Below are 25,272 nucleotides of genomic sequence, written 5' to 3'. Positions count from 1 at the left end.
TATATATGTTACCAAGTGAGTTTATATATGTCACCAAGCGAGTTGATAGAAGTTCCCAAATGAGCTTATATATGTTACCAAGTGAGTTTATACATGTCACCAAGTGAGTTGATAGAAGTTACCAAATGAGCTTATATATGTTACCAAGTGAGTTAATATATGTCACCAATTGAGTTGATAGAAGTTCCCAAACGAGCTTATATATGTTACCAAATGAGTTTATATATGTTATTAAATGAGTTGGTATATATTACCAAAGAATTTGATATATGACGCCAATTGAGTTGATATAGATGATCAAGTGAGTTGATTTATGTGACCAGGTGATTTGATTCATGTAATTTGTCTTATCTGGTAGCTAGTCCATAAATGGTAGAAAACAGGTATGGAAATTAAATACTTTCGAAACTGTTACTAAGCTCAAAAGATTGGATAAAAAGATTTCACTTCACTTTTTCAATATTAGTTTCCCACTGAGTGATTCGTCTCTTTGATTTGTTGTTCAGTGTAATCAAATCAGTATAAAATAAGCAGCTGTGTAGCCATGTAAAATCAAAACAGCTATTGTAGAGTAAGAACGATGTTAGCTACTACTCTGGCTGGATGAGGGCGTTGCAAGGGGAATAAAAAAGTTTTTGCCCAAGAAGTTTAGCATTAGTTGCTAAATTTAGTTGCTATCGGATAAGTTTTGTTTCCCAATAACCTTGAGTAACTTAAACTAGTAACTTAAGCTAGTTAGTAGCTTGAACATTACCATGATAAGAGTCTGTTCAAAGCTGTCTGAAGCCAACTTACTTATAATTGTTAAGTTACGTGTCAAGCATAACTTCAAGCGTGCTAGCAGTAACCTATAGTAAGAGGCATAAGTATGTGCAGCTTGTTGTAATTGTGTTGCATAGGTATGTTCACAATTATCCTATAGTATGGTCAGGTAGACATGTAGTTTAATGGATAGCACGCTTTTCTGCAGGATCAGAGTTTTCGAGTTCAAATCTAGTGAGGAGCCATTTTTTCATTCCTAGATTTAAATATATATTTATCCTATTATTATATACCATATATATGTTATCCTGATATTTATATATATACAGATGCATCCTTGGCAACATCCTTAACATTGATCAAATGAAAACTGACATTTGTACACGACGCATATCTCTGCTGACAATGAAAAACAATTTTTACTTATTTTTCTGCAAGAAGTTTGGAAATATTAGCATTCATTGCTGTTTTTTCTTCGTACTTTAAAATATGACCGTCTCGGTTCAAATCTGTTAGCACTAAGTACTCTGGCAGTCCAGCGAGCTTTGAGAGAGCATCAGGTGTGCCGTGAAAAAATATTAATAAATGGTCTTTTTCCAAACTTCATGCATGCTATTACTGTTCGCTTTCTCTCATGAAGCACAGAGAACGACTATTTTTAAAATTATTCTAAAATTGCAGAAGGTGGTTGATTAGCTCAGATTTTAAAGCGTTGGTTTACTAAGCTGAATGTCATGAGCTCGCGTCCCATAATAAGCAATCTTTTATCCCAACCTGCAACTCTGGCTTTGGACAGACAGTCGGACAGGCATGTTTCGTGGCAAATATTTTAGTAAAGGTTTTGCTAGTACTCTGATCTCTGACTAGTATTTCATCTTCTGTCACAGATTGGACACCACGAGCAGGATGTTTCAGAGAACTAAGTGGAAGTCTGCTAAAAGACTGATCTTTGGATCACTCCTATGCTTGTCTCAAGATGGCTTTGATAAAATTAGCCTCTTCGCTGTAGTCATCAATCGGGATGAAATCGACAAAGGTTAATAGATTTCCATATACATCTGTTTATAACATTATTGATGATATATTCAACTAATAACTCTAATTTTTACTCTTAGCTGGAGAATTCAGAATCGAGTTTCTTCCGGACTCGCAGAAAGCGTTTGATCAGCTAGCAAATAAAAAAACTCCTTTCATCGCTGTGGAGTCGACGGCGTATTTTGAGTCCTACAAACACGTGCTGAAAGGAATGCAGGAGTTGTCAGAGTCCGAGTTCGCTTTCGCAAAGCACATTGTCAGGTTGGTACTAATTGCAGATGCCATCTTGTCTTGTGTTGCATTCTCCATAGCGGAGGTGTGTAAATCAACATATCGAGCCTTGCTCTGATTTCAAGCATTCAATCTATAAATAGGTCTTTTCAAATGTTTATTATACAAACAGAGATATTTAATAGTTGTACATTAGTACAAAAGTTGTACAATAGTGCAAAACTGCAACTCATTGTTTAACTTTAAAAAAATCCTTTCAGCCATTACATCTAGAGTTTATTTTAAAATTAACTCGGTTGGATTTTATTGAATAAAAACTAATGCCTTCATCAGTCTTTGCCGTTAATAGGTGAATCGGAACCAAAAAGTTAATTTATATACTGATTTACATAAACTTTAATTATAAAGACTTCCAGACAAGCAATGAGGATGCCGCATAAGTTTTCAGTTGCTATGAACTGGTGAGATGGCTATTTTACTAAACTCTGCACTGACTGAAACAGGAAACAGTAAAGTACCAACTACAAGCATCAATATAAGCTTTTCGAGATTATATTGTCTTTACTCTTCTAAGCTAGCTATTGAATAATGTTCTATCAATTCTCTAATATCTGGTAATCTTGCTTGCTAAGGGATAAAAATAGCCTAAAAAGCTGGTGTTACAGAGTTGAGACAGATGTAACTTCCCCAGCATACACGTCTATGGAAATGCTCTACAGATTCATTACAGCAGACAAAGAAGTTACTAAACTAGTTTCAGTCTTTCGAGATCTCGAAAATTGGCCATCAGCAAAAGAGTTGGGCTTCAATGAGTCACAATTTGAAGCATACAAAATGGCCTTGACCAAAGAGTTTGCTGTCATTCAAGGTAACTGGAGCAGAACAAAGTTAGCATGTATTTTGGATGTGTCACTTGTTTATGATGAACTACTAAAGTAACACTTGAGAATGTTTTGGAAGACTACTAGATCATAGGTCAAATATCTATTACAAGGTAGTGGAATAACACTTGAGAATGTTCTAGAATACTACTAGATCATAGGTCAACTATCTATTACAAGGTAGTGGAATAACAGTTGAGCATGCTCTAGAATACTAATAGATCATAGGCCAATTATCTATTTCAAGGTTGTGGAGTAACATTTGAGAATGTTCTAGAATACTACTAGATCATAGGTCAATTATCCATTACAAGGTAGTGGAATAACACTTGAGAATGTTCTAGAATACTACTAGATCATAGGTCAACTATCTATTACAAGGTAGCGGAATAACACTTGAGAATGCTCTAGAATACTACTAGATCATAGGTCAATTATCAATTACAAGGTTGTGGAGTAACATTTGAGAATGTTCTAGAATACTACTAGATCATAGGTCAATTATCTATTACAAGGTAGCAGAATAACACTTGAGAATGCTCTAGAATACTAATAGATCATAGATCAATTATCTATTACAAGGTTGTGGAGTAACATTTGAGAATGTTCTAGAATACTACTAGATCATAGATCAATTATCTATTACAAGGTAGTGGAATAACACTTGAGAATGTTCTAGAATACTACTAGATCATAGGTCAACTATTGGGGGTTCTCCCATGTTTTGTGACGATTCTGACGACCCGACGACAGGGATATTTAAAAAGTGACAGACGAGACGACCATTTATCAATGTAGGTGACGATGATTGTGTAAGTAGGATTACTAAAAGTACGGCTACACGTAACGGAATTTTTCGTTAATTCTGAGTTCTGGCCGAAATCACGAAAAATGCAGAATTAATCGGTCGAACTTCACAGACTTACTTGAGCTGTGCATGCCCACCGAGTTCGTTGACAAAACGCTTTAAACGATTACTGTAAACAAATTATTAGCGAGCACGATTCTAGCAGCTTTAGCAATTAGTATAGTCCAAGACATGTATCGTGACACACAATAAAAGTACAAAAGCAATTCAACATAGAACACACGATGTAACTGTTTAAGTTACGCTATTGTTTGTGAGCGAGCACGACTCTAGCAAATTTTAAGATATATGTTGTCCGAGAACATAATGCGATACGCAAGAAAAATATTATAAAAATTCTATAGTAAATACCATAGTAAATATGATGCAACCCACTTGATTGCGCTAAAGATGGCAACATTTTCTACTACAAAACTTTTGCTGCTAAAAAGGAAATATAATTAAAAAATAAACAGTTTGTAGCTATAGCGTCCAAACAATAAATACAGATAATAACGCAATCTAAGCAGTTGCATCGTCGGTACTATGTTGAATTGTACTTAAACTTTTATTGTGTGTCATTATACGTCTCTTGGACTATACTAATTGCAAAAGCTGCTGGAATCGTGCTCGCTAGCACGAATCTAGCGGCGCAAAATAATTCTAATTGTTTCAATCATTTCGTGATTTTGGTTAGAACCAATGAAAATTTTGTTATGTGTAGCCGTACCTTTACTAACTTATTATTTGTCCATAAATCAACACGTTCAACCGAAACTTCACTAGTTTAGGTTTGAAGCATCTGGCCCAGCATTTATAGACTGCCAAATAATTAAAACAGCAATGAAATGCCACAACATTGACAGCAAATCCGTTTCCAAGTCTGTGACTGACAGTGATTATTAAAGACAATCTCGGTCTATTTTCAGTACAAAAAATGTAGCCTTAAAAACCTAAGACGGCTGTCACTCTTCTCGGAGTAACCAGCAACGCTCCCAAACATCACTAATAAGTTTGTGAAGGTCGCTGGTTGAGCCATGCTTTTGGTTAGCAGAAGTTCAAACTGAGCAAGTTTCAGGTTTTTAATGCAACCCGGTGCCACCAGAATGGATATTTGTATTAAAATAACGAATGTGAAGAAAGAGGTTGTTTTGGTTACCAACTTGAAAATGATGACAGTGATTTTAAAATTGACGACAGTGATTTTAAAAGTGACGACAGTGATTTTGAAAGTCACTATTCTGACGACAACTTTGTGTGATAGGACCCCCACTATCTATTACAAGGTTGATGAGTAACATTGGAGAATGTTCTAGAATACTACTAGATCATAGGTCAACTATCTATTACAAGGTAGCGAAATAACACTTGAAAATGCTCTAGAATACTACTAGATCATAGGTCAATTATCTATTACAAGGTTGTGGAGTAACATTTGAGAATGTTCTAGAATACTACTAGATCATAGGTCAGTTATCTATTACAAGGTAGCGGAATAACACTTGAGAATGTTCTAGAATACTACTAGATCATAGGTCAATTATCTTTTACAAGGTAGTGGAATAACACTTGAGAATGTTCTTGAAGGCTAATGGATCACAGGTCAATTGTCTATTACATGATTCGGCAGTGTGTTATATAAAATTATTTTTCTGTAAAAAATGTGCACCCGTATGGTTTGGCTAGTGTTGGCACATTTCTGAGCCATTTTAGACACTGTCTCTTAAACCACTTGCATACTGTACACAAGCTTCTTTGTCTGACCTGTACATTAGTGTTTGTAATAATTATGTTAGTGTTTGTAAAAGCTGTTAAGATCATACTAACATTTTATTTCATGCAGGGCCTCCTGGCACAGGAAAAACTTTCATTGGTCTCAAGATCGTCGAAATGCTGTTATACAATCTGTATGGTATTTCCTCCACAGACCAGGAAACAACCGATTCTGGTCTGTATTTATGTGGTGAATTACATCGTTAGTTATTTTGTAGTCATTTGCAAGCCAACCTCGATTTTGTAACTTCTTCAGAGCCTGTTTTGACTGTCCAATACATGAAACTCTCACCATCATCTAGAATAATTATTCTCTTTTGCCTTGTTATCAAAAACTTTACTTATTAACTACAGTGAAGCCTCTACTTAAGAAATACTCTATGTACATAATTTTCAAGTTACGAAGTAGTTTTCATAAAAGTTATACGTCGACTTACAAGAGATGTTTCTATATACAAAAAAGTGAAACTTGTACTTTGGCCTGTTTGCTAGTTTCATGCCTTGGTCTGCTTGTTTTCTATGGTATGACTTGAAGCGTGCTTTACTAGGGCAGTCATGTTTAAAAGGACAGCTGTGTTTAAAATTGTAGCCGCGTTTTAAAAGGCAGCCAAATTTTGAAGGGCAGCCATGTTTTTAAGGGCAGACATGTTTAAAAGAAAAACCGGGTTCCGACTAAGTTCTATTTAAGGACTCTCTTACTCTTGTTTATATTGAGGAGAAAAATGATTGAGAGCTATAAAACTTTGTTGTATTACATTCAGGGTTAACCATCAGCGATAGAACAATGTCTTGGCGAGAGAGGAGACAGAGTAGACTTAACCAAGTACTCATAGTCTGCTACACTAACCATGCTTTGGACCAGTTCCTAGAAGGAATGCTCAACTTCTGTTCCATTGAAGGTAAAACAGTTACTGCGTATTCATTATTCCCCTTTTGCTTTAGTTATCATTGAGTTCAGGCATTATAAATATTGAAGGCTGTACTCATATATTTGCGTGATGTAAATGTGTCATAAACATAAATCATAAACATTAACATGAAGGTCAGTTACATATACACATGGAAGATCAAGTTTTCTGTCGATTTTCTCATGTTGAACTCAAGTTTTTTTCACAGACATGGTTCGAGTTGGAAGCAGAAGCAAAAGTGAGCGACTTGAAAGCTGCAACCTCAAAAGGCGAATTACCAAGCCCACAGGTCAACTAGGAATATCTTTCTTTCAATACCATGAAGAATTGCATAGTTTTATGGTAAGTTATTACATGGCACTATGATGAGACAAGATCTTTACCAGCTGAAAAGTAATTTTCACACAAATGGTAGATTAGAAGAAACCTTAACAAACCATCACTAGATTATCAATTATCAACCATTGACCAAATTTATCGACCAATTATCACACCATATATATATCTTGGTGTTTGTTTGTCTGTCGTGTGCCCAGTTATAGCGATTAAATTCTATGAGTGAACAATCAGCTTCACATTGGATTCGAACTCAGAACTTTCAGGGCTGCAATCAGGCGTGCTAAACCACTAGACCAAGTGGCTGCATTGCTATATTGTAGAACAATTGTGGTCATACTCCTTACATCAGTTACTACATGCACTTCTAAAGCAATTGAGAAAACGCTATTGGTTATTACTAGCACGCTTGAAAATCATGATTCATGAGAGATAATTACGTGTAACAACAATTATTAGGATGGCGTCAGACATGGCTCTTGCTATATATGGTAAAGAGTTAGATGAGCTTAAGTTACTAGCTTAAGTTACTCAAATTCATTAGGTAAATATTTTATTATCCATTGCAATGACTGGCATTTGGCTAGTTTACATACAAATATCTACAATATATTATATAGATCACATTAACACTAACATTAATAGATTAACATATCAATTTTTGTGTTATAGAATATTATATTACATTAAAGTATCTTGCATTATGCTACATTTTATTGCACTTTTTTTATATTGCGTTATACTTTACTTCATTGTTTTATGCTATACAGTAGATGCCCCAACAACGTAGATAATCTGTTCTGAGAATAGTTTAATTTATAAGGATTTTATTTTAAATGAAGCTTAAATACATGCAAGCTGCCTTATCTGTTTCATGAGGTTCCCAAGCTTACTCCTTTGCCTTTTAAAAAAAAAACTCCCTTTTTCTTACCACTTCCACATGGTTTATGATCCATGATTAGGTAATTTTACATTAAGCTGAACGTCGCTTATATTTTACTCTCTCCTTCAGGTGTAGCGATATTAAACTTTATGGACGCAATAAATCTGCTAACTTACATGTACCTTCAACTTGTCAAAGATCTCTTAATAAATGTGCTCTGAGAAACCGCGAAATATCTTTACCAGTTGATATCTATTGCTTGCAATTAACCTGCAATGATATTATAGCCTGTCTCCTTGTTACAATTTCTTGAAGCTTTCAATTTTTATTTTTTTCGAAATTTGAAGTCATATTTTCATTTCAGTTCTATATTTACCAATGCTGCATAACAACTCATTGCACTCATTGATATGTTGGCTAGAGTGTGCACCCAAAACTAGCTTTTTATGTGCAATAGAAGAAGAGTTACGAGTGTCGATCCATTGTTAGATCAGATAAACCGCAATTATGCTATCAAATAGTATGCTATAAATTTGCAATTTTATAAGTTATATAATGATAATCTAGTAAATGCTATAAATATATATTCATGAACAAGTGACATGAACAAATCATACTTATAATACATACAGAAACAAAAATTAACGTTTTTACAACAAAAATATTTGCTCCGTTTGCTTGAATAGCTGCGTTCTGATTGTTGCTTTTGATAGATTGAACATTTCCTGGTTGTCTGACCAGAAAATGAATACCTCCCACAATGTTTTCTGACTTCAACTCATCTTCTGCACTGCTGAAGTAGTCGATATTAGCGTGCAAACAATTTTTGGCAGAGCAAACCTTTTACGCGTTGCATTTAGCACAAATTCAATGCATAAAAGTTTTGCTCGCTAAAAGCAACCTTTACTCTAAAACTAGTCATACATTTACCATTGTAAATGTAAACCGTTTTTTATATACCTGTACTTTGAAGTATTAAAACCGCATTAAAAAGAGAACTACTACTATAGCCTGAGGCAGTTATTGATTATTTCTAACATGCCACTTTCAAAGTTTTAATGAAAAAAATGAAAAGCTTTGGAATTGGACAACGAGAGAATTAATTGTTATTGATATAAACAATTCATTATTACTACAATTTTGTGGACACTTCTACTGATCAGTTGATATTATGGGCTCGTAAAGATCAAATAATGTCAAAGTAGTGGTCAAATAGAGGTTGCGTTCAATTAGAGTGGCGCTCAATTTTTAACCCTTTTCTCAGGGTGGCGGTCAATTAGAGGTGGTGTTCAAATAGAGGTGGCATTCAATTAGAGGTTTTAATATATACATACAGTCATACCTGTATGTATATACCGGTATGACTGTATGTATATACAGTCATACCTGTATATGTATACAGTATACATGTATATGACTGTATGTATATACAGTCATACCTCGACATACGAGTTTAATGTGTTCTGGGACTGAGCTGGTATGTCAATTTACTCGAGTCTCAAAATACCATTTCTTATATAAAATATATAGGTACAAATCAATCCGTTACCACACTACGGAAAAAACCACCTAAAACAGGATATTAAAAAAACCTGTTTTTAATTGTTGTAAGTCAGTACATGCGCTAAAAAATTACAAATATCTATTTAGTGGTTATGATCTTCAATAAAATGTAACATCACTATGTACACTATTGAATAGAGTTTTTACCTTTGAGACAGATGCTGTTGATAATGGTGGTATGAGAGAGACTTGACAGCAACCCGTTCGGTACAATAAACGTCTGTTATCCTACGCTACAAAAACTTTTTGAGTTTAATCAAATGAATTTAGTTTACTAAACACACACTTGAAGTTAAGTTTTAATCTTTTACTTAACTTACTTTAATTCTGTTGTCTCATATTTTTATTATTTGTTTCCGGTTTGGCGCTTTATATTTCGCATTCCCTACAACTTTTAGTCAACCTTTTAAAATGTTTTTCAAATTGATTCAAGAATAAAGGCTGTGAGATAATGCTCTTGACTCAAGTGTAAAGTAAGCTGCTGTACTATTTCTTTAAAATATGCTTCATGTTTCCTTTAAAGTTAAGTAACAGTAAAAACCTTTATTTATGGATTATTACTTTTTTAATTTGGTTATTATATGTAATTATTGCTGACTTTGAATGGCAATGGCCATAAGAATACAGCTTTATGATAAAACTATTTGTACAACCCGGCATTGCCAGGGTAATAAAAAAGTCTTTGAACAGAAAATTTATTTGTATTTAACATATAACAACATTTGCCTTTCTAACTTTCAAACTACATTTCATGAGAAAAGTGTTTTGTTTTGTTGAAATAATTGAAAAAAAAACAACAACTGTAAAGGTTTGTAAACTTAATCAAAGAACCCTAACTTTCAAACTTCCTATCTTGAAGAAAATGTTTTGTGCAGGTCAAATAAATTTAAAAAAATAAAATGACTATAAAAGGGTTTAAATATAAATGTGAAATAGTTAGCAAGTAATAGCTAAATTAAGTCGGTTTTGCTCCAATTGCAATTAAAGATGATTCGGTAATGATGCAATTATTACAAACTGAGAAAACAAAATAATAATCCTGAATATGTAGAATTAATAATAACAATTCTTGCATAAAAGTGTGTGTATTAAAAAGGTTACTGTTCCACCAGAAGCTATCCATCAAAACTTTGAAAACGACGATACGGGTACCTCTCAATACCGGTACAAATGTAAAAATGAGATATCGTACTGTCTTTGTCTGACCAAAGGGAGAGATAATGTCGAGGCTCTTTACGAGACAATATAATTGTCCGCTTGAAAAGAATTAGGCGTGATCCCTGATATAGTAATTGAACCTTACAAAAAATATTTCTTAACAGGGGCATCGTAACACTTGGGCACGTCGGTAAAATAATCAGCGTGCCCTATAGCTATAGCCAGAATGACACACATATCCACACGCATACTTTGAGAAATATATATATATTGATTTAAGATTGTAAAGTTAGTTTTCATATGTAATTCACGTTGGTAGATTTAATTTTGTAAAGCATTTATGTTAATGGTATACCTAGCTGTTTAAATATTTATTTTGTTTTCTTTCCTTAGCAGCCAGTTACAAAAATACAAAATGTATTTATGAGAATATTTGCTGCAGCGTAAGAAAAGTTCGACACCTACATAACTGACATAACTGTATATTTTATTACATTAAATCGTTGTTGTCGTACTTTGCCCTACATTATGTCAAAATACATTGTGTAAAATTATTTTGAATTACACTTTTTTAAAGTATGCTACAGCATTCTCCAATTTTGATTTAACTCAAATACGTTTGGTTGTTTTTGTGGAACAGAACCCTTTAGAACTTTTTAGACTCAATCAAGCGCAAAAAAATCAATCAGTTGCAGAAAACTTTGCGTAGCTCTTTTTACTTAATTTCCAAGATCGCAAATTAGTCATTCTGATTTATCTTAACTGTGAAAACAATGTATCTGATTAAATGGGAATACTTAATAACTACAGGTAATACAATAGATTAAAGATAATATGGTTACTTTCTTTAATTGATTTTCTGTATAATCTTTTTGGCTTGTGACTCTTCCCAAAGCCAAGAAATAATAAGTCTAGGTGGTGCTTAGAAAAACATATCGGATAGTACCAGAGTGGGCATGATTACAGTTGATGCCTTTAGACTACTGCAATAGTAACTATCTTATGTCATTATTTGGATAACTTTACTAGGAAAGAAGAGATAACTCAAAGAAAGAGGAGTGGTTATGAATGTGAGTTACCTTATTGCTGTCGATGAAAAGAGCTGAGAGCAGCACGAGAGAGTAGCTTAGTGGTCTAGAACTCCTGACATGCAACAACAGGTTGGGGTACAATACCCAATAAAGGTCACTGGTGATGACAACAATGACATCAAACCTTAAACGGTTTTTTTCAACTGGGTGTGTCTTCAGTTGTCAATTTTTCCTTCCCACTGGAACCAGACATGTTTAGCCAAGATCACAGAGCTATTGTTTGTGCTAAAAGCTTTTAAAAACCCGCACAGCCTCTGCTAAGCAAACAGCTTATTCGATCTTCCACGGATTGCTGATACAATTGCTGTTGACGACAAGAGATGGGAGGTTCACCACTGCTTTTCCACAACAGGGAAGAATAGTAGTGAGTTGACTATTGCCATCTAAAATATTTCTCACATTTTTGTAGAATGACGGGACCATTGAAAAGGCACTAGCTGAGTTGAGAAGCACTAAAGAGGCTATTTTAATGTACGAGCATCCAGGGCTATTTGAAGATTTTCCTGAACTCTTCAGACAATTAGACTGCTATGCTGCAGAACTGAAGGATCAAGACAAGGAGGGCGATGCTATGGTTCACTGGCTAAATATTGGTAAAAGTTTAAATTCCTTTCTGTGTGTGGAACTGCTTCTGTGTGAGCCTGCGCTAGCTTGCTGACTTGTTTTTTTTATATCACTCCAAATCTACATGTACATTTGTTGAAAAAATAGATTGCTAAAAAAGAACCCAGGCTACACTTACAGTTACATGCTACATGCCAGTTATAAGTAATCAAAAATATCAATATATTTTAGTTTCGCTATTTTGGTCGTAACTCAAAAACTTTTTGTTTGATACTTATGACCATGGAATAAAAAGTTATCAGAAGAAAATTCTCCACAAAATGGTGCAAATACTGGCCAAATTCTTACATTAAATTAACGCTGAGACTAAATTCTAAATGACATTAATTCTTTCATAGGGTTGTGGTCATATTGATGTGGTTTTGGTGATGATTAAGACTAAGAAGGTCGATCGTCGGAATAATCAGAACTAGGCTGTGATCGGAAGTCACAAAGGTGTAAATTCAGCCCATCCCATTGTCTTAAAACTTGTTTGTAAGGTAGTTAACAAGCAGATCTGAAGGCCATAAAATGTTTAAATACCCGATTACAATATTTGTCAGATGCAGTGTACTAGCATCAAGAGCTGCCATTATCATGGTGTATGGAAGGCTGTTTTTTAACTCTACAGTTGTTTTTTTTCAAAGTTTTAAAAGCAGCACCATCAAAATAAACAAGAATCCTATCATTCTAAGGTTTTTTTTGAAGTGGTCCTTTGTTCAAGTCTGTCTTATACTTTGATGTCTGTAAAGAACCTTTGAAAAATAGCTGACCCTGATTACATTAATGTCACTTGAAAGTGTTAAACATGTCTTTCAATCATGTACAAATATTTGTTGGATTAATTTTCAAGGTTTCCTTTTGTTTTACTACAAATTATTTTTCAAAGGACTGCTTTCACTGCTGTATAGATGAAAAATCTTTAGTGTTGTTATATTTTCCAGTGAATTCACAGTTCTCCGTTTTCACTAAGCCACTAATGTTTATCACTACCTGATCAATATTTATCTTTAAAGCCAACAAAATTACTCTTGTAAATTTTAACCTTTTATTGACTTTGCTTTGTTAAACTCTTCTAGTAGTTTAGTTCATTCAAATATCTTGTTGTGATGGTGATTGATAGAATTGGATTATCCTACCAATTACTCTACAATGTATTGGGAATGGCTCAGTTTATTATTGAACGCAGATGGGCTGCATCAAGTAGGTATTGCTAATAGCTCCTAGATAAGGTCTGATCTTGATTATTGACTGTATTAATCAATTTATCTTGTTGATAATGTAACTAAGATCTTACAGTTGACCTTCCCAGATGCTGCAATTTAAAATTACAGCTTCAAAGGAAATGAAATTCCTAAAGTAAATAAGTTCAAGGGGTTTTCCCATAACCCAAAGTTTATTTCAAGAACAAGAGACAGACATAATAGTCATACCTTTAGACTAAATTTTAAGAATGAAAAATTAAATATATGAGACTTAACATATAGTCACCCTTTTGTTCTCTCGGTAATCGACTTTTCGGCTTGCTTTGCTGACACATCTGTCGGCCATGATGTAGCTGTATTGGAAGAGTGAGGATTATGAGTGAATATTCATCTTTTTATATTGATTCAGCATTAGCCTTAGTGTCCAGGAGTGAAACTATATGTTTCAGGTCTTTGAATGTAAAACTTGTAGTTTTGAGGGCTTCTGACTACTTCTTGTTGTTTTCCATCTGCGGAAATTTCAACATGTGTAATCTGTAATCCTAATCGCAGGTCTAGTGTAGATTGGTACCAGATGCGGATCTTGAACTCGCATGACACAAGTTGTTATAGTCTGGGTTATAACTACAATCTTTTGGTGATTATCTGAGATTTTCTTATGCCACATTTTCAATGTCCTAATAGTACAATGGGTAGGTTGAATCTGGAAGCTGGCTTGTAATGGTGATCATCTCATCTCCGGAATTTGTAGCTGCTGTAACTATGGCAATACGTTATAAAATTTGCAATGATACTGTAACTTGTTAATCTATTTATATCTATCTGTACATGGCTGGTATCAGATATCACAATCTTAAGAGAACATTTGCTTAGTTCATTTAATAATTGCACAGCTTCAATGAATCTGAGGTGAGGCAACTCTAAAAAGACTTCTATGGGTTTATGTTGGCAAGCGCACTCTGCGGCTCACCAAAAGGATAACCCTAAAGTTTTACTAAAGTTTAATAGGCATTTTAGATTAAATTTAAAATGTTTCAATATTCTTGAGACATGGTAAATCATGGTACGCATAATCTGTCGTCGCGCTACATTTATTCCTCGCAAATGTCACCGAACACTAATAAATTAATTAGACAAAAAATTCAAGGAAGAAGCACTGAAACTTAATGTTTTTAAATTTACTAGTGGCTTATTTGGTACTCTTTGCAATCCATAAGATCATTCGCTTGTTACTACCATACCATAAAATTTCTGTTTGAACGCCATGACGCTTTATTTTCTACCCTTTTCTTATAATGGCGGTCAAATAGAAGTGGCATTCAAATATAGGCTGGCGTTGTATTTTTGAAATAGGTTGTCCAAATTTTGGGAAGATAAATTTAATCCTTTCACGTGCGAGGCGCATTTCGCCTAAATTTTGCACTCTCCTTCGGTCGGAGCATTATTAACATTTTATATGCAAGAAATCTGCTAACTTACCTCTAACTTGTCACAGATCTTTAAATAAATGAGCATTGGAAATCTGAGAAATATATCTACCAGTTAATATCAATTGCTTTCAATTAACCTGCAATGGTATTATAGACTATGCCTCAAAGCTGTCAAAAATCTTTAAATATGCATCGGGAAGCCGAGAAATATCTCTACCAGTTGATATCTATTGCTTGCGATGAGCCCGCGGTGATATTATAGCCTGTGGCCCTGTGAGCCTCTGCCCTGCTTTGCAATTTGTTGGAGCTTTAAATTTTTTATTTCGTTTTAAATTTGAAAGCATGTTTTCATTTTACAACTATATTTAACACACTGTACTAATTGATATGTTTGCTACAGTTTGCAATCAAAACAGGCTTTTTACATGTATGTGCAATAGAAGAGCATTGTACGACGAGTTACGATAGAAGCAAGGATGATATAAAATAATATGCTATAAATCTGCAAATTTATAAGTTATATAATGATAATCTATCAAATGCTACAAATATCTATGTAAGAACAAGTGACATAAACAAACCATACTTATAATACATGCAGAAACAAAAATTAAGATTTTTGAAATAAAAGTATTTGCATTTGTTTGCTTGGCCAGTTACGTTCTGATTATTGCTTTTCATGGAGCAATCATTTTCTGGCTGTTCAATACTTTCCACAACGTCTTCTGACCTCAACTTTTTTTCTGCGCTGCTGAACTAGTCGATATTAGTGTCCAAATAACTTTTTAGCAGAGCAAAACTTTTACGCATTGTATTTGGCACAAACGCAACATGTAAAATCTTTGCTCACTAAGCACAGCCTTTAGCCTAAAAGTAGTCGTTCATATCCTATTATAAACATGAACTGTTTTCCACATACATCAAAGTATCAAAATCGTAATAAATAAGGAACTACTATTAGTCTGATACATTTAGTAAATATCTCTATGTTTTAATGAAAAAACCGAAAAACTTTGGAGCTGAAAAATGGGCTTCAATACGAACAGAAACAACGAAAGAGTTAATTGTTATTGGTTTAACTAAGTCATTAATGATGTGATTTTGTGAACACTTTGCTACTGATCATTTGCTATTACGGGTTTGTAAAGAAGCGGCCATCAAATAGAGGCGATGTTCAAATGAAGGTGGCATTCAATTAGAGGTTTCACGGTATCTCAAGTTGACTTGTTTAAAATTATATTTGTTACTTGAGCTAGCATGCGTGGTTCTGTGAGACTTTTTTATGATACTGAAACTGCAGTACAAACCTGAGTTCAAAAGTGCTACATATTTATTTTTGCCACATGCTTGTAATAAGTTATTTGAAAAATAATTCAATATATTTATAAAATTTTGTTCATTGAATTATAATTTGAATTGTTCAACATTGTGTCAATCCAAGATGGTATAAAATGTTAAACTACTATTTAATCCGATATGCATAAACAATTTTCTCTGTCTACGCAGGTCAAACAGTTGTTAAAGGAAATACATTTTGATTTCAGATTCAGTTACCGACCTTAAAGAGCTGACAGAAATGAAGCAAGGGAGTGGCTCTGCATCTACCACATCCATACTTTCCGATTATTTCATTGGTAATGGAAAATATCAATTGAAACTATTATTAGCAGTACTAGATTATTAGTATTACTAAATACTTGGTTTTTAGTAGTGCAATATTACAACTAGTACGTACTAGGTTTGGAATAATATTATTAAGTTGCTATAGGTAGTACTAGGTTGCTCGTAGTACTAGGTTGCTGGTAGCATTAATAGCTTTATTAAGCACAGACATTGCTGTACTCACACTATCAAAGAAAGTTGCTTGAAGTCTTGATGTACAGCTTTACAGGTAGTTGATCACTCTTTTAACAGAAATCCAAGGAGATCGAGAACTTGCGAGTCGAAAACTTGACTTGGATGATGATGATGATTCTCATGGGCAGGATTTTTCTCCTTCGATAAGATCTTCAGGCAAGTACATGATTTAAAAAAAATATAGACTGTAAATACAGTCTGTAATCTTAGCTTGCTAACCAATCACATAGCGAAGCCATGGTCGCAAAGCTTTCTTTAATACCACTTCCCCCTTCGCATAATCTCTCTGTTTCTGTGCAATCCCTCTAGTTGGAGTAGGACGTCTGTTTGCATATCAGTACGTCGTTAGATGGCTCCATTGCCCTATTATGGATCTACACAGGCGACTTGATCAAAGGTCTGACCAATGGCGTAGGTAGAACTGGGTTACATGGTACCAGTGGCAGATTGACTTCAACCTGACCTTAATAGAAGAAAACTAGCCTTTTTAGTTGAGTTCTAGCCGAATGAAGTTGTTGAAGTCTAGATTATACATTCAGTCAAACATCAACATACAAAGTTAATGAAACTTAAGTTATCTTCGTATCTTAGAATACAGGATTAAGGATGTGGATAGCAGGGGTTAATGGGTAGATGGGTATAGATAGGTTGCTGTGGACTATAGATGTAGATTTGTAGTGAGGAGCTACTCTTGCCATGCTAGAGAGCATGAAAGGAGCATTTGCAGTAGGTATAACTCCCACAATTAGTGTAGAAGTCTTCTAGTGTTTCAAGAATTGCCAAGTACTGAAAATGGCTGTGGAGAGATCAATCTTACAATGCAGGTGTTTTTTCGAAAGTTCATGAAAACCTGTTGGTGTCTGATCGAGGTGCTATAAGCCCATGTTTTATTGGCTGTATTTTAATAGAATATTCGGTATGTTTTGAAATTCAGTGCACGATGACCATGTGGTTGGCAGTTAGTTTTGCGATTTCCAAAATCATCATAAGACTTGTTTTGATATAGCAAATTTGCAATATATATATATATATGGTGATATATCACGACATTAGTAGTATGTAAAAATTTTTTGTAAATTTTTTAAAATTTTTATTTGTATACTTTAACTTGAACAAATGTTTTGTGTTCATAATCAATAGAAACATTTATTTCATGAACGCCCGTATGCATGGAAGGCACTGGAATGTGCGTATTATGGAACTAGAAAACTCATGTGTTCCTGTATCTGTTTCCTTTGGTTTCTGTATCGCTCATTCTGAAAATAGTCAGGTGTGAGGTAAATCGCCATTCCCTTTAAATGGTTTTTTTTATTTGCATCAAATCATAAGGATCGTCAGAATGATAGAAAAATTAAGGTGCAATGAAGGTCCATATGCGCTGTAGCATGGCTATTCGAGGTGCAGAGCTGGTGTTAACAGATTAGACTATTAATGAAAAAAACATAGTTCTCTAAGCAAAAAAAAATCAGAACAAATCTATTCCAGAGAGTTCAGCAATTGCTTGCTATTTTCAAATCATTTACCTTTAAGGTTGTCACCAAACAATTGAATCGTCATTTCACAAAACTTTATTGGCAGTTCCAGTTTGTCAATTCACTTTAACGTTGTATCTGAGCATTCTACTCTAGTTACATGAAGTATGAACAATTTTAGACCTTTGAACCTTTTCAGTAATGCACTTTAACCAAATAGTTATTCAAATATTGATTGAAGAAACATCCATATAAGTTTCTGTAATTACCATAAAATACAATGTAACAAGTTGTCTGCTCTGTTTTTTTAATAGTGTTTAGAATTAAAGAAAGAGCAAGTTTTATTTTTTTATTTCTATGGTTGGTGGTTTAAAGTATTATATTCACAGCCGGCTTCTTATCTGTCACCTAAAATTACCAAAATCTTGAATAAAAAGCTTCTGAATTTTTTTATTTTAATCTTAAAATTGTAATTATTTTACTGATGACCATGATTTTATATTGATTCATGAAACATTTTGTAATTAAGTAATTTTAGTAATTTATTTGAAGGTGAGGAAGGATTCCAGCGGGTACTATCAAAGAAGACGATTCGCTTAGCATCCAAGATAATCCAGGAAAAAATAAAAAGCTCAGATGTTATGACAGATGACAAGGTGGAAGAGCTGCGTGCTCTGATCTCAGAGGGAAAGCTGGATATCACCTCAGATCTTTCTGAAGATGACAGGTAGGCAGATGTAATAGACAGATTCAACTGGCGTTGTAAGAATTTAGCTTACTTTACCTTTATCCTGATAAATAAATATTATATTATATATATTTATTTATCAATGTTATAAATATTATAAATTTAATGATAAATTCTACATTATAAAAAATATCAAATGTTATTAAATTATTTCATATAAATAATATAGTATCAAATGTAGTACATATAAATATACTTTATATAATAAATATATTGTATTTATAATATTATAAGTAGTATATAATATTATTATAATATATATTATACTACTTACGATATTACATAATATTATATATATATATATATATTTATTGACATGTATAGGCCTATTATAATATTGATAATTTATTATAATATATATCAATATAATGACTCTCCATATTATTTAATTATATACATGTATACTATAGTGTATATTCATATACTGTATATTCTTTTCGTGATTATACATGCTAAATGTGCATTTTTATAAATTAAATAATAGAGTGTGCCCTCGGGTTATGATGGCCCTGTTATACGATTTTTGTTTTTTGTTGCCTTATGAAGGGGAACACGACGTTTTTCGACTTTTTTCTGCCATACGAGATCAACGAAAAATTCTATCAAAATTAAAATTTGGCCGTCGGGTGTGCCGACTATGGCATGAAGATGCCAATATGCTGTTTGCCAAAATCCCTTTCACAACTGTTGTTTATAAAGTTTGAACATTCAGTTTATTAAAAGGAAATTTATTAGCTGCGTTCATCTTGACAGTTGGGAACAAAGTGAGAGCTTTATATGAAAAAACTATGGGTACCAATAAGCAACGAGCTTTCAAAAAGCGCAATGAGAAAGCACAATGAGAAAGCACAATGAGAAAGCACTATTTAAAACATGAAACTGCTATTATAGCAACACTCCTACTCAGTTACATGGTTGCACCAACAGCCAGTTTGAGTATTAAAATGATCGTAATCAACAAGAAACAAAAAAAATTGATAATAAAAGTCTTGTGTTTACTATAATAAATCTTCCCTGGTCAGACAATTAACTAGCTGAAACCCAACATGTCTCTAAGTTTGACAAATCGATCATGTGGCAGCGGCTTCGTAAATATGTCAGCGATATTATCATTTGTTGAACAAAACTCGATGCAGACACCAGCTTCAATCGCCTCACGAACATAGTAGCATTTTATGTTGATGTGTTTTGTACGCTTGCTTGTTTTCTGGCTATTTGCGATTGCTGCAGCTGATTGATTGTTTACAAAGATAGTTGTAGAATTGTGCTGTGTGGTTCCAACATCTGAGAATAGCTGACGTAACCACACGCATTCAACAACACCATCAAACAATGCAATATACTCTGACTCTGTAGTAGAGACTGCAACAACTGACTGACACTTGCTAGACCAGTTAATTAAACAACCAGCATTAATGAAGACTGCACCCAATTTTGAGTGCCGTCAGCGTTGCTTGCATAATCCGCATATGTGCATACAACCATTGGTTTACTTTATTTTCTAAAAACCAGGCATGAATCTTTGGTGCCCTTCAGATAATGTATTACTCATTTGACTGCAGTCAAGTGGGTCTGGGTGGGGCAAGCGTTAAACTTGGTTAAGGCTCTCACTGCTTCAGCGATTTCTGGACGAGTAGATACGGCAGCATATAGTAGACTTTCTACTATCGATTGATAGAAATGGGGTCTGCTGATTTGTTTCCATCCTTGTAACCCAGCTTTACGTCAAAATGCTGCTGGAGTTACGACAGGCTTACAATTTTACACGTTGAACTTTTGAATTATTTGTTGAATGTAAGGCTTTTGACTTAGACGCATAGAATTGTTTCCTCTCTCAACAATTAATCCCAGAAAATGATGAAGTGGTCCGAGATCCGTCATTTTGAGCCGAGATGAGAGAGCTGATTTTAATTCGGTCATCTGAGCACCAGTGTCTGACATCATACACTGGTCATCTACATACATACCAATCATCCTTTTCTTGTTGTTCTTCCAGCGAATATACACACAGTTGTCAGCAGAAGACTGCATGAAGTCTAAAGATTTAAAAAACTCATCTAATACCATGTTCAAACATTTAGGCAGCTGTTCAAGTCCATACAGCGAATGATTCAGTTTACAGACTAAATTTTCTTTACCAGGCACAACAAAACCTTCTGGCTGTTCCATAAACACTTGTACATCTTCTGACAGTTTTTCATTCAAAAAAGCCGTTTGTACATCCATTTGGTGTATGATCCTATCTCTCTCAACAGCATCCGATAAGAGTGCTTGTAGAGATGTTCTGTGAATCACGGGGTGTATGTTTCATCGTAATCCATCCTTGCTTTTTGTGCATATCCCTTGGCCATAGGTCAAGCCTTAAATCTACTTTGGATCCATCAGATGAGTGTTTAGCCTTGAAAACCCACTTAGAGCCAATCGCCTTGCAATCAGACAGGAGATCAACTAGTTCCCATGTACCATTGTTGATCAGTGATTGATACTCATCATTGCTGAATTTATCTAGGCATCACGATTTATACTAGTCTGTGCTTGCGACAAACTAATAGGCTCCACAATGTTGATTGCTGAGTGAGCAGAATGATTGAGGTTTGTGAAGTCATCAATACCAAACTGAGCAATTGGTTGAGTCTAACGTGGTGATCGCCTATGCGTAACCGTCGCTGTTGAAGGAGCCTTTTTATTTACCGATAGATTTTTTATTTCACCGCTTCAGAGTTGTCTACATTTGACTTTGTTAACTGATTTGGTAAACCGAGTTTGGTTTCATCAAAAGTGACATCACGCCTTACCTTTATTTTTCTAGTGATAGGATCATAGAATCTGTCGGCTTTAGACCTAAGGCTATACCCCACAAATACCATTGATTCCGCTTTCTCATCAAGTTTATGCCTCAGCTGATCAAGTATGTGGGGGTAGGCCAAAGATCCAAAGATTTTCACTGGCCTTAAATCAGGTTTTCTCTTGTTCTACTTGTCATAAGGAATTGTATTCTATTCAAATGCTCGTGTGGGAGGCAATTCTGAATGTATACCGCAGTCGATATTGCCTCTGCACAAAATGACTTTGGAAGTTGAGATCATAGAGTTAACTCCTCTTAGAGTGATAACTACACGAGCGTTTCCGGTGCCAACAAGGAGCGTCTAGGCCACGCCCCTTTTTGTGCTTGTCAGTCGTAGTGATTGACTAGATCAATAACATCAGCCATGAGAAGGGTTAAACAAGGACCATGAATTTCCAGTTAAAATAGTAATTAATGCTCATATTAAAGAAATGATGATTATAGTTTATTACTCTAATATATGCTTATTATTTAAAGCAATTCAATACCTACCAGGGATCGCTAAACATATTATGGAAATGTTTACTTTTTCATATCCATTTCCATCAATGATATACAGCCCCCCACAGCCCCATACAGCAATGATATACAGCCAATGATATACAGCCCCCTGTATATCATTGTTTCCATAAACATAAATATTTTCATAATTTTAGAGAAATTGATATGGAAATTTTATTTTAGAAATATGGAAATGTTATTGAAATAAAAATAATATAGAAATGTTATTGAAATGGAAATAATATAGAATTGAAGTAGGGAAATGTTATAGAAATGGAAATGAATTATGGAAATTATATAAAATACTATGGAAAAGAAGAAGGGAAATGTTATGGAAATAGAAATAATATGGAAATGAATTATGGAAATGTTATGGAAATGGAATTAATATGGAAATGCATTATGGAAATTTTATGGAAATGGAAATAATATGGAAATGAATTATGGAAATATTATGAAAATGGAAATAATATAGAAATGAAGTAAGAAAATGTTATGGAAATGGAATTAATATGGAAATAAATTATGGAAATTTTATGGAAATGGAAATTGTGACATACACGTAATCCCTGATACCTACATGCCTTGCAAAGGCACTGAATAGATAGTGTTAAGTGAGTTAATGCAATCAGTTACTCATAGATAAGATAGATAGTCATACTGGGGTTGTATTACATTAGTGTGATGGGAAGCTAGTCGACTGCCATCAACTATGAGCTGTACTACCCGAGTTGCCCGAGTAATAAAAAAGTCTTTGGACAGAAAATTTATTTTTATATAACATTTACCATTCTAACTTTTAAACTTCATATAATGAGAAAATATTTTTAGGCAGTTCAAATAAATTAATAGGAAAAATAAAACAACCGTAAAGGTTTTCAAGCTTTTTCAAAAAACTACAACTTTTAAATTTCATATCATGAAAGAAGTGTTTTGTTGAAATAAATTAGGAAGAAAAATGAAACTGCAAATTTGTTTAAATGTAAAATAATTAGCAAGTAATGGCTAAATATAATCTGTTTAGCTATGACTACAATAAAAAATTATTTAATAAATAAAGTAATAAAAAAGTTTATTTTATTTTTAAATAATTATAATTTAGTATAATTAAGTATAATTTATTTTTATCTAACATATAACAACATTTGCCACTCTTTCAAGCTTTTTGCTTGCTTACATCAAGCAAAGATGTCCACTAACTAGTGGACATCTTTGCTTCAAGCTAGTCTACGTATTTGACTGATATGTATTGAAATCTAATATTACATGCAAGGGCTGTTTGTGGACTGTGGGTCAATGAATCACTCTATCACCATACAATGTCAATACTTTCAGTTGATGGCAGTCGATTAGCTTCCCATCACACTAATGTAATACAACCCCATTATGACTATCTATCTTATCTATGAGTAACCAATGATATACTGCCCCCCCATGTGTGGGGGCTGTATATCATTGGAGTAACTGATTGCATTAACTCACTTACTTAACACTATCTATTCAGCGCCTTTGCAAGGCATGTAGGTATTGAATTGCTTTAAAAAATAAGCATATATTATAGTAATAAAGTATAATCACCATTTCTTTAATATGAGCAATAATTACTATCTTAACTGTGGAAATTCATGATCATTCTCATGGCTGATGTTATCGTTCTGTCAATTACTGCGATTGACTAGCACAAAAAAGGGGCGTGGCCTAAATGCTCCTTGTTGGCACCGGATACGCTGGTGTTGTTGAATGCACAGTTATCTCTAAGGGGAGATTACTCTATGGTTGAGACTCTGAAATTAACGAGCGAGCGGCCTCACAAACAGTACGATTAAAGCTCTCATCACAGCCATTTTGTTGCGGAGAATAGCGAGTGGTGACTTGATGATTTATACCTTGGGCTGACAGGAAACTCTCAAACTCATTAGATGTATATTCTTCTCCACCATTGCTTCTACATGTAAGTGTACCTATTATAGTCTGTCCAGTTTGATTTGTCCCTAATGATTCATAAGTTCTAACCGCCTGGAACACGCTAGACTTGTCACGTAGGAAATATACATGCACATGCTTACTAAAATCATCGATAAATGAAACAAAATACTTGCTACCTCCTAAAGATTCATTCTGCATTTGGCCACACAAATCCGTATGTACCAATTCAAGAAACCTACTTGATTTAATGCCATGGTCAGTTTGAAATGGCCATTGAGATAATTTACCTTTCATGCAAGCTTCACAGACGCCGATTTCGCTAGAAACATTATGACCATTTTTACACCAATGATTCATATTTTTGAGGCTGCTTACGCTTACATGAGCAAGACGTTGATGCCACAGGAGGTAGGAGGACGCGGCAACATTAGCAGTACAAATAGCGGACTTGACATCAAGATAGTATAGCCTGAATACTACAGATTTGGATGCTATTAACATCCTTTGATTTTTAATCCAGCATTGCAAATGTCCAAACTGTACTATATATCCCCTTCTCGCAGCTGCGTTTACAGAAAATAGATTTTCGTGTAGGTCAGGTATGTGTGGTACATTGTAAACTGTAGCAGGTCTAGTTTTAATTCGATGAATTTTTATTTGCAGCTGTATAATACCTTTTCCGGTTACTCGAACCTGTGACCCATTGGCAACAACGTACTCAACTGAATCTAGCTTAAAATAATCACCGAAAGCAGTTTTATTTTTGTGACTAGTAGACCGGCTGTCGAACAGCCATCTTTAAGAATTAACATTGTCTCCAACACAGTAAATGCCGATTCATCATCTTTGCTATTATCATTGTGTGTAGATATTTTAGCTTGATGTGAACTTGAGTTACTGTTGTAATATCCATGACCTCAGTCTTGGCCGCGACGTGATCCACGGCGTTGATTATAGTTGTTTTATGACAACTATTTTGATAATGTTCCAAAGAACCACAGATATAGCAGCCCTTGGACTTTTGCTGACTATGTTTAAAGCGGTTACTTGCTGACAGCAGGGCAATGTAAAAATTCGCTTTAGACCTGACACCGCCAGAATTGCTGGCTAGAACCAATGCTCTTTGTTCCCTTTTTTGTTCTTCATTAAAGAATAGAAAAAGCATAATATTTTTATGCTTTATTATTTATCTTGAGGTGTTGACTGATGTTCTAAAA

At 34.2% G+C, this 25,272-nt stretch overlaps 1 protein-coding gene across 1 annotated transcript in view; it reads left to right on the top strand.

Annotated features, from left to right (window-relative positions):
- LOC137404910 (NFX1-type zinc finger-containing protein 1-like) overlaps positions 1 to 25,272 on the top strand; it is an 89,522-nt gene that overhangs the window by 9,197 nt on the left and 55,053 nt on the right. Inside the window, exons 7-16 of the mRNA XM_068091137.1 lie at positions 1,650 to 1,798; positions 1,878 to 2,058; positions 2,694 to 2,896; positions 5,600 to 5,704; positions 6,291 to 6,428; positions 6,646 to 6,779; positions 11,878 to 12,061; positions 16,251 to 16,340; positions 16,621 to 16,719; positions 18,588 to 18,762. Of these exons, the coding sequence (XP_067947238.1) occupies positions 1,650 to 1,798; positions 1,878 to 2,058; positions 2,694 to 2,896; positions 5,600 to 5,704; positions 6,291 to 6,428; positions 6,646 to 6,779; positions 11,878 to 12,061; positions 16,251 to 16,340; positions 16,621 to 16,719; positions 18,588 to 18,762 (1,458 nt within the window). The remainder of the gene's footprint in view (positions 1 to 1,649; positions 1,799 to 1,877; positions 2,059 to 2,693; positions 2,897 to 5,599; positions 5,705 to 6,290; positions 6,429 to 6,645; positions 6,780 to 11,877; positions 12,062 to 16,250; positions 16,341 to 16,620; positions 16,720 to 18,587; positions 18,763 to 25,272) is intronic.

This window comes from Watersipora subatra, chromosome 9, assembly GCF_963576615.1.
Source record: "Watersipora subatra chromosome 9, tzWatSuba1.1, whole genome shotgun sequence".
Lineage (NCBI taxonomy): Eukaryota > Metazoa > Bryozoa > Gymnolaemata > Cheilostomatida > Watersiporidae > Watersipora > Watersipora subatra.
The sequence above is the reverse complement of the archived record's forward strand: the minus strand, read 5'-3'. Positions and strand labels throughout refer to the sequence as shown.